Raw genomic sequence first — 19,145 nt, forward strand, 5'->3', positions numbered from 1 at the left:
CTCTGCCCCATGATATGAGGCATATCATGGGGCAGAGGGGCATATAGGGGGTTAAAAGGCATTTCATGGGGAACAGTGGCAAATAGGAGGGTATAAGACATTTCTGGAGGCAGAGTGGCATATAGAGGGTTAAAAGGCACATCATGGGGCAGAGTGGCAAATAGGGGGTATAAGGCATTTCTGGGGCAGAGTGGCAAGCCTGGGGGCAGATGTGCATAACTGGGGGGGGCAGGTTGGCAAATAAAAGGAAATAAAAAATATATTTTTCTCAATCATAGCTTTTATTAAATATGAAAATTAGTTTACATGAATTAATATTTACTAGTAAAACTTTTTTCCTATAGGGTAGTCTTATATTCAGGCTTTTTGTTTTTTTCCTAAATTAATATTTTGATTTTGGGGGGTCGTCTTATAATCGAGCAAATACGGTACTTTAATACACTTTTAATATGTTTAAATGAGATCATTATCAGAGATTAAAATCCACTACTATTAATGATAACAGTGAGAATAGTAACAGTAGTAGTAATATACACGCCCACACACAGAGACACATAACTGGAATTGTTACTATTGGAAAAAAAACGTGTGTTTTGATTGTACAAAGTCTTGTTTTGTTTTACAGTTTTCTTACACTTTATTACTTTTTCCCGGGTTAGTTGGTTATCCATTAAATGTGAATTTTAATTATCAAGCTTATGTTTGTAGAGAAGACATCACTCACATCAATTAAACATTGACAGTTAAGAAAGCATACCTTATATTCTGAGATCAACTTTTTTTACCCAAAAAATGCCATGATAGATTGCCAATATGGAAAAGGACACTTGAGTCTCTTCACTTAAATATTTTAGTAAAAATTCTCTGTTATGACTGTGCAAACCCCCATCAGCTAAGCCGACCCTGTATAATGCTTTGCTAAATCAATGGGGAGACATTTAAAAAAACTCACATATTAGCTATGCATTATGCATCCCTTCTTGTATACTGTATCACCAGTACATGGTTTTGGAAACATTTGGTGCTATACAACCCCCCCAAATAATGCTTGCACCTATGCAAAAGACCGTGCATGCTTAATATATACAGTATGCATGGTACCAGAAATGATAAGTAAAGAAAAATAAACGCTCTAGATGTCTGTGCCATTATCAACCCCCCTATTTTTCAATTCCTATGATCAAAGTGGGCAGACTAAAACATGAAATCAGTGATCACAGACCCAAGTACAGCTAAGCATATAGCAAGACCTCATTAGAGTTTCCAGATTTTAATATGTGGAAGAAAAATTATAAATCAATGTCTTCTGAACACATTTGCTTTTCTTTATATAACCTCTGGGAAATATTCCACTAAATTGTAATGGGTATTCTATATATACATGCTCCCTATATGACATTAAATTGTTTTGAAATTACTTTGTGCTACATATCGATCAGATTTAAGCATTTTTATTCAATTCATTTGCAGCTTGATAGATGCAAACATTTTATGCTTTTCATGTGCATGGAGACATTTTTCACAATTGATGCTTGATAAATTAAGCTTTTGGGCGGATATTGTGGATGCTGGTGCTGAATAAGGATAGTGCAAATCTTAAATAAAGCACAAAACAAGTTAATGTGTGCTGGTTGGCTATATATATGTTTGCTTCAAATGTCACAATCGTCTATCTACACACATCATCAGTTTTGTATTTAAAGAAAATGTTAGCCCAGTAAGTATTATTGCTATTAATAGTCTTTAGTTCAACATATATTCAAACAGGAGTTAAAGAGGTAGTCTTGGTAGTCACATTAGTCTTGGAATACCCATCTAAAAACACTCTGTGTATTTACCATTAACAGCCTATGAAATAGTACTGTTTAACAATGCAGGGCACAATTCAGATTATTGGAACAGAGGACCTAAATTAGAAATTGCAAATTTACAGAATTTTGGTATATTTTGTGAAGACTCGTATGAAGGCTCGAAAATGAAGCCCCACGAATAGAACGAAAACAAATCAAAAAGCTTAGAATTTTTGTCCAACATTTGTGGGTCCACATTCACCCATACTCTCATTCTCATTTCCTCTCTCCCTCGCGCTTTAAATAATTCCGTAACTTGTCTGCCGACAACTGCCGCATCTTCTTCTCTTCATCTTCTCCCTTCTCTTCTATCCTCAATCTTCAATTCTTAATCTTTTTTCTTCGCTCGCATCTCCGTGGACATAACCTGACAACTTCTACCAAAATGGAGGTGCTGCAGAGGCATCCTCCCCAATCCTCCAATGGAGGATGAGGATGAAAGCGCTAACTGAGGAAAATATGGTGGCACTTGCAGTGACATCCTCTCCCCCGATTGGAAGATCAGTGAGGGCATCACCACAGCACTGTCATTTTGGGCAGAAGTTGCCAGGTTATGTCCATGGAGATGCAGATGAAGAGAAAGGATGACAGATTGAAGACTGAAGATAGATTAGAGAAGAGAGAAAAGGCAGAAGACGAAGAAAATGAAGATGCAGAAGAAGATGCGGAAGTGGAAGTAGTCAGCAGAAGCGGAAGTGGTCAGCAGAGAAGGTAGGAAAACAGTTAGATAGTATGAGAGAAAGAGTGAACGAGAATGAAAGTGTGAGAGAGTAAGTTAGAGTGAATGAGAGTGAATGTGGGCACGGGGCAACAAATGTAATTTCCGAATTAAAAAAGGGCCCCAAACTTTCAGCCGAACGAAATGGGCAGGGAACGGAAATCATCACCTGAAAACATATGGGCCAGAAATGAAACAAAAAATTAGTCCAAATTATTTTTGGCCCATTTGCACAAGTCTACTATACACATTAGACTTGTGCATTCAGATTCCAATCGGGGAGAGGACATCAGCGAAAGTGTCGTCATTTTGCCCTAAATTAAGCTTAGGGCACTATGGCGCTGCTTCCAGTGATGTTCTCTCAGAAGCACCCACATTTTGGCGGAAGTTCTCGAAGGTAGGGAAACATTTAGAGAGCATGAGAGAGAGAGTGAGTGAGAGTGAAAGTTGGTACTGGGCATTGATTTTCATTCGAAAATTAAAAACACCCCCACAAACTTTTGGCTGAACCAAATGGTAGGGAACATAATTTGTTTGGCTGAAAATGAATAGGCCAGAAACAAACCAAAACTTTTGTCTGAATCGCTTTTGGCCCATTTGCACATGTCTAATATACATGACAGCCTTTACTCATTTACATGGATTTAGCATGTCAACATCTATACTTTAAACTTTAGCGTTTCAGTATATGAAAATCACAGTTGATACTTGGTCTGATGTCCATCAATTTCCCCCAAATGTACATAATTGCTGCAAGACAAGTAAAGAAACCCCCATCAAACCCCAAATAACCATGCCGTTATCTTTCAGAACAATACTTCATATTGCATTTTTATTCAGTGAGAGAAATGCACTACACTATGATGTAGCATAATTGTCTTGCTAGAATTACCATTCACGTTCCTACCCGGAAACTTCAACCATAATAATACCACAAGTAAATTGTTACTAAATGTACATACTAAACAATACCAAATAGGTATTTTACAATTGTTAGCAGATGTATCTTTGTGCACAAGACACAGGAATTAGTAACAACATTCATTCAACAGTAGAGGATTTTTTTTAACCAAGGTAATACCGTATTTGCTCGATTATAAGACGACCCCCCAAAATCTAAATATTAATTTAGGAAAAAAACAAAAAGTCTGAATATAAGACTACCCTATAGGAAAAAAAGTTTTACTAGTAAATATTAATTCATGTAAACAATGTTTTCATATTTAATAAAAGCTATGATTGAGAAAAATATATATTTTTTTATTTCCTTTTATTTGCCAACCTGCCCCCCCAGTTATGCACATCTGCCCCCAGGGTTGCCACTCTGCCCCCAGAAATGCCTTATACCCCCTATTTGCCACTCTGCCCCATGATGTGCCTTTTAACCCTCTATATGCCACTCTGCCTCCAGAAATGTCTTATACCCTCCTATATGCCACTCTGCCCCATGATATGCCTTTTAATCCCCTATATGCCAGAGTGGCATATAGGGGGTTAAAAGGCATATCATGGGGCAGAGTGGCATATAGGGGGTTAAAAGGCATTTCTGGAGTTATATATATCTATATATATAAACTGCTAACAGCAATCACACTCCTATCAAGCCAAGGCAGCCAATACATGCTGGAACCTGAGGATGATAGGAGTGTGAGTACAGCCTCCCTATGCCATGCTACCACCACCTTTACACATCCATACTAACACACACTCATTCACAAACATTTAAATACTCACTCATTCCATTAATCACACATACTTCACACATTAATCACAAAAACCCTCCCCCACCCCCTTACCTGAACTGCAGATCTCCCACTCGAACACTTCTGCAGGGGCCCGGCTGTGCGTGCAACTTCTCTGGCCCCGCCCCCAGAGGAAGGAGGAGGGAGGCAGAGTTATGTGACACGCTGCTAGCTTCTTGTTCTCCTGCTGCTCGCGACCAAAGCCCGGTAAGTAGCATGGCCCCAGCGGACAATTTGAGGTCTGATTAGAAGACGACCTCGATTATAAGACGAGGGGTATTTTTCAGAGCATTTGCTCTGAAAAAAACCTCGTCTTATAATCGAGCAAATACGGTATATCCTATAAACTGACAAATATTGCTTCTTGAGAAATATTTTTTTTATCTGTACCATGACAACGTTGTATTAAGGGTGTGTTCAGGTTAATATTTATGATCTAATTGTGCTAATTTAACTTGCACATTAAATATGATACCCTACGGCCAATATACTGTAAATGACTCCTTCCTTTCATTTCTTGTATATTTGCCACTTTTTTCACTTGTGCTGTTCATACTTACAGGGGCCTCATTGATCACTGACAATAGAAAATGGGTTCATGTTTTTAGCATTTTTATACTAAATTATACCTGTCAAACAGAGCTCACTGAGCAGCAAATATAATAGCTTCCCTATATTTTCAATGAGTTTGCAGTATCAAACCTGTAACATCAGCACAGATGTTTGTTGCCTTAAAAATTTGAGATGGTTGAATAATAATTATTTTGGTACACACAAAAAGCCACGGAAAACCTTTTGTACTTAGAGAGTGATGCAAAGTATATGCAAAGTAATTATAACATAATTATCACTTTATATGCAGTGGTGTCTATTCAAAGCAGGTGTGTTATTCCATAAATATATATATTTTTTTCAGTCAAACAGTGATCTTTTCTCATGTGAATTTCAAGGTAATTACAGTAAGATCATTGACTACTTTGGTGAGTATGTAGTGAGTCATAGATGAGTTACCTTGTTGGTTTCAGTGAAATTCTATTTAGTTATATATATATATATGTTTTTCTTTTAGGTACATTTTTCTAATTTACATGTAGTGTACGTCTCCTTATTTCCCCTTCCTTGATCCTCTTTAATTTGCATCACACCTGCTATGTTTATTACTTGTAACATCTGCTGTGTAAGGTTTTTCGTTTACATGCATGTACTATCCAAATGAATCTGCGCCTATTTATATATTACATAGCTGTTAGCATTCCATCTGCCTAGAGTTCTTGAAATGTTCTGATTTTCTACCATTAAATATATTTCTCAGCTTAATATCTCAAGGGCCAATAGAGGGAGAAGAAGTACCTCATACGCTCACTTTCTATCAATGTTAATTGTTAACACAATGCAAACTATCTTCAAACATGGAAACAGAACCATCTGTTAGGGATTTCAATGTCATGTTTGGTCCCATGATTTAACAGACTTTTCTTCTGTACTCCTTCAAGCAATTTGGGCCGTTGTCCAAAGATATAAAAATGAGCAGTTCAGAATATTTTGAGAACTGATGAGTCTAAAAATGTTTATAAACTACACGTGTTTACTATAATCTTGACTATTGTATCATATACGTTTTTTAGTTATTATATAGCGAAGATCTATTGTAGGAAATAATCTAAAAAGGGTTTTGAAAGCATGTTATATACTTAATTAAATATCTAAACTATTTTTCTCTTTCTCAATATTTAATAATATAAACCAGAACTAATTAAATCAATTTAGCCTTACTTTTTATGTAAAAATCAAAAATAAGCACCTGTTTATCTATAAATTTGTGTCCTCATTGAGAATCAACATTTGGTGATTCCAGGAATTAAGCATAGGTTTATCCCCTTAATGACAAAGCTCATACACGTATGGGCTCACAATGCATTGTTTATAACGGGTTTAAGGAGACTTTTGTTGTTTTATTGACCAAAACATATATGAGCCCTGTATGAACTGAATATTTTATGTGTAAGAGAACCATAGAAAAATTAGTTCTCAACCTATTACAAAGTCTTACAGAATCACAAGGCCTGCGATTCAACTATGAATGGTGAACTATCATTTGGGCACCACTGATTAGTAGTTACCATATAAAAAGAAAGTAAAGAGAATCACAAATCCCATGATTACAACCATCCACACTGCAGATTATTACTGTCAATATCACATGTATGGTAAGCATTTCATATTTTATCTAAATGAAACATTTTGAAATATAAGTCTAAGTGAAACAATCATAGTTGTAGATTTATTTTATGGATTATTGTTGACATTCAGTCATCATGGTTTTGTACGGGTGTTCTCTCCTGGGGAAGTAGAGATTTCAATTTCTGCCATCTATTAGGAGGCCAAAGGATATATGTAGCTTGTGCATGCAGAAGACCCAGAGAAACCTGTAAAAAATGAAAAATAATATTAATTCCATATGCATGTATTATTAAGGATTTTCTTCCATATAACCTGACTCATGCTCTCTAGAATATAAAGCAAAAAAAAAGCTTAGCAAAAGTCTCATTTTATTTTTTCCTCTCAAAGTTTAATCACATAAAAATAGCTTTAAACATCCCTGAGAATAAGACTGGTAATATATCTATGTGCTTTGGGGCATATTTGGAAGACAAACTCACTATAAAAACAAACCTTTTTTTATCAAGCATTTTAGTTTTGCATGTACACCACAGAATACAGGGCTAGATGTGTTTTTTGGAACCAAACTGGGGGTATGTTTAATTTTTAATAGTTTTAATATGTGGGTTAAGGTCAATTTTAGGTAGTAGGAGAATGCTAATTAAAACATATTTCCCTATGTGTGTTCCAAAAAAAATTTTAAAAAAAGGAAAAAATGTTCTACCTCCATAACATAAATAGGAGCATCTGTTCATATCCAGAATTATATAGTATGCATTTACTTGTGCATGTACTTGTACAATGCATCTGAAAATGTACATATGTAGAGAGTAGATATGTACATGTAGAACGCACACCTCAAAGCCCTCCTATGGTAGAAGTATTCGCTTGTTTGACCAGTGTCCGTCTCATTCTTGTATCTGTAACAATTAATAACACTCACCATCAAAAGTCTAGAGTCACTTAGAAATGTCCTTGTTCTTGCAAGAAAAGCAAATCTGGTCCATTAGAATAACATCAAATGGATCAGAAACACATTGTTAATGTTGTAAGTGACTATTACACTGTAGCTGAAAATGGCTGATTTTTAATAGAATATAGGTGAAATTCATGGGTGAACAGAGGCTCTTTATCAGCAATCATCACTCCTGTGGTCCAATGGTATGTTGTATTGGTTAATCCAAGGTTAAGATTAAAAAGCTAATTCATCATAAGAAAACATTTGCAATTATATTAAAAATATCCTCGTTTTCCAAGGAAACAGCTAAAGTGATCCCAAACTTTGGAACGCTAGTTTATGTTCAATTTGCTCATTGTACAGCAGTGCAGAATATTATGGCACTATAAAGGTCATTAAGCAAAAATAATGAAGTAGACTCTCTTTATGTACCCTTCCAGTGCATAGCACAAGAAATACAGAATTACAAATATTGACAATTACAGTAATATGCAACTGTGCCATTTGTTTATTGCAAAAGTACTCTAGTGCTACATAAAGTTAAAAACACAAAGGTATTCAAGGAAACATATTCCATAAGAACTACTTAACCAAATGTCAAGACAAGCTGTTTCTTTAGGATTAATAGTTACAAAGATTAAATTATATATTTCCCAAAAGGAAAAGGATCATTTTTATTCATATTACTACGTCTGGCATAATTATCATGCACACTCTTCAAACTTGCCCTATACTTTAAAACTACTGTGCAGAATATCTGTGTCACCAGCAGTTTGACATCATGCATAATTTTGAAACTTTGCAGTAAAGTAGTTTTCTGTTCTATATGAGAAAAACTAAAACAACTGCCGGAAAAGTATAGCATATACAGAATACAAAACTCTATTACAACTGCAAATTTAAAAAAAATTTATTCTATAAAAATTAAAAACTTCTGTTGATAAATGTGTTCCATTTATGTATGCAGCTTGGGTTATTCTACATGGGTATTGCTATAAACAAAAATATACACTGAAAGGTATTATATTGTCCTTTTTTAAGTTTTAAGGTGAGCCATGTGCGACCTAGCACAATTTCAAATCAACACTGTTGTACTGCAGGAGATTTGGTTGTCAGACTGGGATTCTCAGAGAAAAGGACTACATGTTTTTCTGGCATGGAACATTACTTGTACCACAATCTCACCATCGCCAAACCATTCGTACAAATAAAACCTCAGCACTAAGTTTCCTAGAAACAGCCTCTCACTAAGTACTGGCACCAACTCAACATGATTATCATCAAGTGGTCTGCCTTGAAGTGTGTCCTGGTTACTTGTACTTTCCACTGTGCTGACTGCAACACTGATCTCTCCGTGGTGTACAACAAGATGAGGCAGGAACCCCCCTGCTGCAGGACAGAGGATAAACCTAACATATGAGCAAGATTGCACATTGAGAAAAGGCAGAGAAAGTTACCCAATCGGTCTCTGGGTTTCTGGATTCTACTCCTCGCAGCAGCTGCTCCAAGGAGAGATGGGGTCACATCAGGGACACAGTATACAGCGTAGCCATGAAAGTCTTTAGAAATACACAAAACAAGAACCAAAATTGGTTTGAGAACAGCTCCACTAGACTTTATAAACCCATAGAAGAACAGCAAATTACAAGCAACCCCCCAAGGATTCTGGAGGTGTACAGCTCTGGCAGGAGCAAAATACAGAGGCTAACAAGGCAGTGTGCAAATTACTTCTGGCTCCAGTTCTACCAGAGGATTCAGCTTTCAGCTGTCACTGGAAACATCAGGAAGATGTAGGATGGCATCAAGAAGATCATAGGACCCAACAGGTGAGATCAAACGGGATAAGAGCAAGCAGCAGGATAGATAGGTGGAGCACTATTCTGAATTGTACCCCATGCAAAACACGGTCTCTGAAGCCACCCTCACCACTATGATTGGTCTTCCCATTGAAACTGAGCTGGATGTGAAGCCCACCACGGAAGAACTAAAGAAGGTCACTGAGCGCTAGTCCGCAAAAAAAGCCCCAGGAAATGATGGCATCCTGCCAAAAGTCACCGAGTGTGGTAGTAGCGTCCTGCTAGAAGACCTCCAAGACCTCCTCTGCTATTGCTGGGATAAAGGTGCAGTACTTCAGGATATGAGAGATGCCAACATCATGACCCTGTATAAGAACAAGGGTGACAGAAGTGACTGTCATAACTACAGGTGAATACCATTGACAGGATTTTCTGTGTAAGACAGTTGCAGGAAAAATGCAGAGAACAGCCGCTTCTCCTTGCCTTCATAGACCTGATCATGGTTTTTTACTTTGTGAGTAGAGATAAGTTATTCAGTATCCTGGCAAAGATTGGCGTTCAACTAAAGCTGTTTAGCATAATCCAGTAGAGTAAAACAAGGTTGCATTCTTGCTCCTACACACTTCATGATAGCTTCCACACTCCTGCTGACACGTGCCTCCACTGAGGTAGTTTATCACTCACGGTTTGATGGGAGAGTTTTCAATATGGCTCGACTAAAGGTAAAGATCAAAGTACGGGAGGTAAGCATTGGAGACACTAAAAACTGGAAGATACGCTATGACAGCTTGATGATGAAGACAAGCACTAAGGGAAAGGAAACAGAGTCTCAAGGCCACAGCTGCCACCGTCTTCAAATGCAGCAAATGCAACAGAGGCTGCCAATCCTATATGGGCATTTAGCCACAACAGACTATGTACAATCAAATTAATATTAGTCAAGGGTGCATATCCATTGTCTCCCAAGACTAACGGAAGACAATAAAAGAGATACTATTGAAATCTTCAAATTACATATTTTCCATTTGACATAGGTAACTCAAACAGATGGTAGTTGTGAGGAAAACAAGTGTGACAACAAGCTATAAATTTATTGTTGGTAACTAGCCCTTAAACCACACTAGGTAGCAAAAGGTATAAAATAGGTTCCAAAAAAATCAGTAGAAATGTATGACAGATGTTACTACTCCTTTTTGCCAAGTTATCAGAAGGGTTATATTCACACTAACTTGATCAAATCTTATTTTTGGCTTAGCTCTAGATATAACACAATTGAAATAATTGGACTGCATAATAGAGACAAGGGCACTAGCATGGATATGTAAAGGTAGCCTGCTCAATTAAGTGGGAAAGATTAATCAAGAACTATCACAAAGGGAGAAAGAGAATGAGGAATATGAGATCATCCATTTCAAAGTGTATATATAACATTTCAGGCCAAATAGATTTTTCACAAGATGTATTCTGCCTTTATAATCTTTTTTTCCCTGTAATTTACTTATTTCAAGCAATTAACTTTGGATCATTGTTTGAAATGATAAAGAATATTTTACAAAGAGATTAATCGGTGTATTTTAGAGAAAAATGTAATGATTTAACAGTGGTTTCAATCCAATATCTAGATATTCAAATAATGAAAACAGCATGAAAACAAAATAATATTTACTTGTAGTTTAAAAGCCACTTATTTTCTATCTATGATAAATAGTAATATTGACACTCTCTAAGTAAACAATATTTTGTTATTTCTGTTTGTATTAATACACTTCTGTAATTGATAGAACTTCTTATTACAGACCAGGGAGGCATCATTTGTTCTTGGTATTAAAAAAAATGCTTCTTTGTGTTTCTCCTATCTTGCTCAGTTATGGAACTATGAAGGTTGGCACAAGGTAAAAACAAGAAAAGCTCACTGAAATCACAACACACTGCAGAAGAATGATGGAATCTTCCTAGCATGTATATTAATGAAAGCTCATTGTTATGTACTCGCTACATTACATGATTATTTAAGCCCTGCTCCCCTATGTTGTAAGCTCCGAGGTTGCATGTTTCTGTATTTCAACCCCTTACTTTTAAATGGTTGGAATATGATTCTATGTTAGCAGTTACCCTACAATTAAATATCCTATTCTCACCCTATTGAGAGTGTGCCTTGATGTGGCGGGTGAGCTTAATTATGCTTTGACCAATTCATATAACCAAACCCTCTCATTTATATTATGTTTATATATTTGTTGCCAACCTTATTAGGGTGAGAAGCGCAGACAGTTTTTGTTTTTTGCATCCTTCAAATCCTGTTCGCCCAATCACTATGCAGTCCATTGGATCACTAATTGAAGTGAAATATATCTTTGTCAATAGCAATTTTGTGCTATGGTGTATGTAAAATTATTACATTTTTGCCTTTCAGACAGGACTACTGCAGAGGTCACGTCTTAGTTCATTCATGTAAGGTCTGCTTAAATGTTTCATTTGCATCTGATTGAGGCTTTAGGCATGGCTGTCCAGGTGCAGAATTATGAAAATTATTTTTTTTATTATGTCACAGTACTTAACCGGGGTCAAATCCTCTTTCAACAATGACAAGTCTATTTTCCATTAAATCATTTATCTTTCTTTTTTAAAGAATGTTATACATTTAATCAATTTGAGATTGCTTCTGACTAATATTATTTCAACAATACACACGTATTTTGCTTTTGGAAATAACAATCGCTTCCAATAATGCTATTCATGTTTGTAACATGAACAGAAATGCAGCAACGGATGTTCTTACATGAACAGAAATGCAGCAATGAAATGTAAGAGAAAATCAGTTTAATAACATTTCCAATGACTAGATTTTGACTCATCTGATCATTGAGCATTCTATGTGAATTAAATTATACAAATTCTTATTATCCTATGTACATAAAAACTAATTTGCTATTAGCTGTCAGCCTGTTTGCTAACCCTAAATATTCGCTGCAGATACTTGTCATATAATTAACTGTGCTACAAGAACAGACTCCAAAATAAATTGGATGTTGTGTATTGATATCTATTGTAATATTTATATTTTTGCCCTTATGATTGGCAGTTTTCTTTCTATTATCGGTAAGAATGCATAGAGATGCCCCAAGCTGTTGCTATCAGAAATTCTGTCATATCAGTTTTCCTTGAAAACAGATGCTCCCTGTTTCACAAATCCTATCAGTTATCACACATGCTTCACATTTCTAGGTATAAATACTACTAAGAATTATGTGTTTCCTAACTGTCAGGGGAATCACAACCCACATTCCAAGGTAATGGGTTCTCTAACTAACTGTATTAACTATGCCTTTAAATATGCAAATTAAATTAATGTTTCCTACCAAATAAGGCAGATGAAAGCAAGGCAGATTCAAAATGAGAGCAAATATAAATGTAAGCTGAAGGAGGCAGATGCATTATTAGATGCACTAACACACACAGAGGAGAAAATTGCCAGGTGAACAAAAAGAATGATAAAACCTTGTTAGATACACAAGTGAAAGGACAAAAGTAAACACAGAATTATTAGATTAAACACAAATAATGGGAGTTATATAAAGTCAGATAAATATCTAGCCATCTGCTAAAATACATACTTTTGTTTAGTTATTACAGAGAAAGGTGAAGGGAAGGCACCTCAGAAAGGAGAAACATGGAAACATGTCAAGCATGTATGTTTAGAGATGAGCATCAATGGCACCCAATAGGGAACAACCCAAGTAATTAAAAATATTCAGAGTATCCTGTCAAATCTATTAGCATATATATAACCAGTCACTACTGACAGCAGTAGTTCCAGGAGATTGGAAGCTGGCAATTGTATTACCATGTCACAAAAAGATAAAGGAAAATATTCTTAAATATCTGGATGTAAATAGTTTGTAAGATCAGAAGCAGCATGGGTTTATCACAGGGAGATCTTGCCACTTAATTAAACTTATTTTTTTTAATGGGTAGCTAAAATAATAGACCAGGGAGGAGCAGTTGATATAGCCTTTCTAGATTTCAGAAGACTTATAAATAAATTGTAGCGTTTGGATGTTAAAATAGTTGAATGAATAAGGCAATGGTTGAGTGATGGGAGATAAAAGGTTGTTGTTAATGATGCATATTCAGGCAAAGTTATTTCTACTAGTGGGGTACCCCATGAATCAGTTTCGGAACCCGTACTTTTTAATTCTTTTTATTAACAATATTACAAAAGGTTTTCATGATAAGGTATGTTTTTTTTGCCGATGATGCAAAACACCTGTAGAAGAGTAGACCATTCTTGGTCGAACAAGACAAACAAAAATTGTCAGACTAGATGGGCCACATGGTTTTTATTTGCCGTAATTTCTACATTTCTGTACTGAGTCTGCAAAACTTCCACTCAGTGCTATGCATCCTTAAAGGTCCAAGCATTATATGATGTTATATCCCGGCACTGAGCAGTAAGGACAACAGCTGGTGGCGCTGCCAAGGATTAAACTTAGGGCAGTGCTGAAGATAAATAAGGCCCTGCCAGGGAACCTAGTGAAACTGCCATGTGCATGCACATTTGGTACTCCCATGAACCCCTTAAGGACCAGGCTGTTTTTTACCTTTTGTACCCTTCGGGAAAGAGGCTGTTTTAACACTTTTGTGGTGCTCGTGTTTAGATGTAATTTTCTCCTCACTCATTTCTGGTACCCACACCAGTTATATATTGTTTTTTTTCAAGAAGGGCTTTCTTCAGATACCATTATTTTGATCATATTATCTAATTTCCCATAACAAAAATAGTAAAATATGATGAAAATTTTTAAAAATAACAGATTTTCTGACTTTTACCCTTAAAGTCTTTTACTCATCTAAAAAAGCTAATGAAAATACCTGCTAAATAGACTCTACTATTTGTGCTGAGTTTAGAAATAGCTAAATGTTTTTATGTTTTTTTTTTTCTGCAAGTTATTGGGCAATAAGTACAAGTAGCGTTTTGCTATTTCAAAACATTTTTTCCAAATCTGGTAATTCTTCCTCCATGTGCTATTTCGGGTATCTTTGAGGCTGGTCAATGCAATGTACCCCATCAAACCATATATTTTTGAAAACTAGACACCTCAAGGTATTTCAAATGCTGGTATTTTAACACTTTCCATGCACCAATTCTACCACTACCCTTTGTCAAACTTTGTGGTAGTAATTTATCATCTCCCGAGTACAGTGATAATGCCACATTTAGGAAGTGTGCATTTTTTAACTTGGAACTTTTACATCTGGTCCTACTGTCCTAATAGTCCATGTCCTAACAGGGCCATCTTTGAAGCCGGCTAATTAAATTTACCCCATAAAACCATATATTTTTGAAAACTAGACACCCCAAGGTATTTCAAATGTTAGTACTGTATTTGCTCGTTTATAAGACAAGGTTTTTTCAGAGCAAAATAATCAAGGTCGTCTTCTAACCAGACCTTAAATAAGGTCTGACTATGAGACTAAGATCCAGATCCCCCACAGCCCTGAAGGGGATCTGGATCCTCCTGTCTGGTAACCTCAGCTGCTGCCAGCACTTACACTGGGGCGTCTATCACCAAGCGCCAGCGAAAGTGCCTGCTGCAGCGGAGGTTGTCTACGCACATACCTTCCTCCGGCTCCCAGAGAGGAGGATTCCCCGGATCACTCAAGGGAATTCTCTTCTCTGCCAGCCGGAGAACGTCCGCTCAATGATCGCAGACAACCACAACTGCTTGTACTTCCGTAATTGATTTTGTGACGCAGCACCAGCGTCACATGACCTTCCTGTGCTCATAGAAGTTCCGGCGGAACACCCGGTGCCCCCACCAGACACCAGAGAGTCAGAAACACTGGTAAGTGGTGGGGGGAGTGTTGTATAGGTGGCATAAGGCTTTTCTGGAGGCAGAGTGCTCCATGATATGCCTTTTAACCCCCTGTATGCCACTCTGCCTCCAGAAATGCCCTATTTTTGAGCCCAGCCACTCCAATTTACTCCATCAAACCATTCTTCTTCTTTTTTTTTAATTAGACAACCCTTGGGTATTTGAAATGCTTTTACTTTAACTCTTTTTTCATGTCAAGATTTTTTGGAAGATACAGTGCTAATTTTAGCACTTGCTCATATTAATACACTTTTTTTAAAAAAAATGTATTTTATTCTTTTTGGACTTTTTTTTACATTTTGCTGGAACTGATGCATAATTATTTTTAATATTTTTTTTTAAATGTATGCAGAGTGGCATATCTGGAGGTAGAGTGGCATATCTGGAGGCAGAGTGGTGTATCTATAAGGTGCATTATGAATTAAGGGGCGGGGCTTAAAATGGCTATGGGTTTTCTGTTGATATATAACATATGCTCACTAACTGCATAATAGATATAAAAATGTTACAATACATGCATTCCTTTTCATTAGATAAAATATTGTTTTACCATTCCACTAATGTGTATTTTTTCTTTAACAATACATTTTTCTTTAAAATAGCAGCCTATAATTCGGTGCGGCCTATATTTGAGCCAATATGGTATTTATATTTTGTGAGGCTGTTTGGGGCAACAGACAGTCTTTTAAAATATATTTATACTGAATTCTGTCTTTTGGTATTTAACCTAAATTGACTTTTTAATGTTTGGGGGTTTTTTTTAACTTTCAATATGTATTAAAATTCAGTAACTCTTCCGATGTATTCTGCTTCCTCTAGATGTATTAATTTTGTTTCAGTCACTGGAGATTAGTGTTAAGGTCACAGTGATACAAATTACCGTATTTATCGGCATATAACACGCAGTTTTATAACTAAAATAAGAAGAGGAAACCCTACCTGCGTGTTATACGCCGATAAATCCTACAGCTGCATGATTTGCAGCCGCGTCTCCCTCACTTCCGGTCCGGACAGGGGTGCGTGTTATACCCCGGTGCGTGGTATGCGCCGATAAATACGGTAATTTTTTTTTTCAATATGGCAGGCATACAAAAATACCTTGGGATCACTGATCCAGTTTCTGTAACACAATTCACTATTGTACATTCTGGTGTTATTTTGTTGTATATCTGAATGAAAATGCTAAATATTAAGCTCTATATCTTAAAATGATGAACAAAACATTAAAAAATAATTGTAATTTGAATGTTGAATAGTGCCAAACCAACTACATTAAAGGCACGATAAGGCTCATTCGAAGTTCTTGTGGATTGAACAGATTTATCTAAGCTAAAAAAAAATAGACACATTTTTCAACATATAGCCCAACTGACATATAATATAAATTACATAAGAAACAAGAAATAACAGAAAAAATAATAATTCTATATCCATGCCAGGTATTGTAAATTATTAAAAGTAATAAGCCAATCCACACATTTGCAAAAGTATGAGTCAATAAAATCTTATTTAACTTCCTGTTGGGTCTATTGATTCTGGTGCTCCAAAATTTGCAACTTTTACTGGGTGGAAGTCAAAACTGAAGTTTAAAAAATAGCACAGCATTAAATAAAGCATCAGATTTTATTCGGCAAAGAAAGGAACACAACAGATCAGCATTTTTATTTTGTTATCGACATCTAAGAAATACATTTGAAATGCTTAATGTTTAGGAGAGGAAGAGAGCGTCTTCACTGCACTAAAACTATTTGGATGTAAGAGGGTTTTTTTTCTAGAGCTTAAGTTTGAAATAGTACATCTGAAAACATATAAAGTAGTGTACAATTGAAGTACCATAAAGAACCACATCTTTTTTGGAGCTGCCATGTTTCAGTACAATAACACTATGTTTACACACATGTTTAATATGTCATACTTCCATCCTAAATGTTATGCCCAACAAAACTCTCTGGGTTTGACCCAGAGTCTCTGAGTCAGTTTCCTCTGGTGACGGACACTCCCCTCCCATGTACACTGCTCCCGTGTGCAGTTATGCACACCACATGCATGGCATTGGCATGCATGGAAGTTTCCAGGTATGCCTACATTTCTTCACACAGGATTATGATTATTTCTCGTTTGCTTCCGTTTTTACAACTCCTAGCGGCTTACACTTGTAAATATAAAAAATGATGTGCTTCATTTTAATGGTTAAACAGCATTTTGTCCCCCTATCCTTAATAAATGGATGTGTTATTTAATGTGCACTTATATTTTCTGACACTTACTCCTGTTGTATTTTAGGAGATAAATCATTTTTGTTCTTGCGGCATAGATAAATGGAAATCTTGCTCTATGTCTCGCTTCCCTTTCAATCACTGACAGAAATAAAACGTAGATAAACCACAGGGATGAATGTTTAGTCTGAAATGCTATCATATTTCTCTACGGTATTTTTGTCAGAAATGAAATTGGCCCAATAGGAATAGCAAGACCTCCAGCTCTTCATGATGTAGAAAGCAGAAGAATGGAAAAAGTTTTAGCATTTATACAATAACATCAAGCGCTAACAGAAAACCTAACAGCACATAATTACATTCTGACTTATTTTAGAAGGTGAGAAAAGTGGCAATATTACTTTTTTTTAGAACAGAGATTAATGCTAGGAAGGTATAACAAAAGAATATCACAGACTGTTTCATTCTTTGTGCATATTTAACATTTAATAGCTCATCTGTGTAAAAATATTTTGTAATATATTCAAATCTTACAGTGATCAAGTAATTTTCTGCATAAAATTGTCTGCACTTTGGCACATTCCTTTAGTGAACAGAGTGATTGTATTTTAGTTTGTTGTTTGTGATGCTATGTATATTGCATTAAAAAAAATAATCTATATCTATAACTACTTTATCTTTCCTATTCTTTATGAAAATGTCTTTCAATATAACACACATTATATAAGCAAAACAAAGATTTAATGCCAAACAAAAAGAGTTTGAGATTCTCACCAAATGGGGATGCACCGTAGCACAGGCTATGAAACGGCTGCCTGTTCTTGGTGAACATCTCATACTCTTTATGTATGGCATTTCACCCTTTGGGGATCTCATGGGGTTCACCCCTAGTGTATAGGTGAATCCAGATGTGGCCCTTTTTGCTCTCTTGTGCCTAGAAGGATACCAACCATACCCCACTGACAAGGCCAATGAAGGCTGAAACATACATCTGGGGTTGTTGGTTGCTTAGTGCAGAGGAAATTTCCCTGGTATTTTGGTTCTGGACTGCCCTTTTGGGCAGGAGCAGACTGTTATGTAGATGGATATTTTTCCTCTGTAATGGCCCGAGAGTGCTAAAATTTGAAATGCTCCCAAGCGGGGGATGTACCGTAGGACAGGCTATGAAGCAGCTGTCTGTTCTTGGTGAGCATTTCATACTCTTTTCATATGGCAAACAAATATTTAACTGATAAAGTGGAAGTAAAATCACTATACATGACAGAGGTTGCTGCATAATTGAAAACATTTTAGTATAAGTTATAGTTAAAATATTGTGCCACATTTTAGCTTAACATTGTCATGCAAAAACTTTAGTAAAGTAAGCAGAATCAAACCACATTGTCACTGCACCCATTTGAGCTATTTTAAGTCATATTATCATTTAACAATTTAACATTGTTGAACATTATTTTATTTCCAAAAGAACAGCTACTGTGGTAATATGTCATTAATGCCATCACTAGTAAGAATATAGACAACTGTAAAAATGAACCAGCTCAATAAGGAATTAACTAGATTTGCTGTACAAAAAGAAATGGATGGATGGAAAACCATTTCTAAGAAAAATACTGGCATTCAACAAAATGAGTACAGAATCAATTTATTGATTAAAAGCAAATAATTCTCTCTATTATGAGATCCTCATTGTTTGAGACATGATAATTGTTAAACTGCTGCATTGTATACGTACTTAATAGAGGAAATCAATGAACCACGATTACATAGCTAGGCTTCATTCACCTCTGCTGGTCTTGCATAAACGGACAAACATAGTGGTGAGCAAGACA

At 36.0% G+C, this 19,145-nt stretch overlaps 1 protein-coding gene across 2 annotated transcripts in view; it reads right to left on the reverse strand.

Moving 5' to 3' along the window:
- Positions 1–6,480: 6,480 nt before the first annotated feature.
- IMMP2L (inner mitochondrial membrane peptidase subunit 2) overlaps positions 6,481–19,145 on the reverse strand; it is a 444,195-nt gene continuing 431,530 nt past the window's right edge. For both annotated transcript variants that reach the window (XM_053464714.1, XM_053464713.1), the window contains exon 6: positions 6,481–6,736. In XM_053464714.1, the coding sequence (XP_053320689.1) occupies positions 6,617–6,736 (120 nt within the window). In that variant the 3' untranslated portion in view covers positions 6,481–6,616. The remainder of the gene's footprint in view (positions 6,737–19,145) is intronic.

Source organism: Spea bombifrons, chromosome 4 (assembly GCF_027358695.1).
Source record: "Spea bombifrons isolate aSpeBom1 chromosome 4, aSpeBom1.2.pri, whole genome shotgun sequence".
NCBI classification, from domain to species: Eukaryota; Metazoa; Chordata; class Amphibia; order Anura; family Pelobatidae; genus Spea; species Spea bombifrons.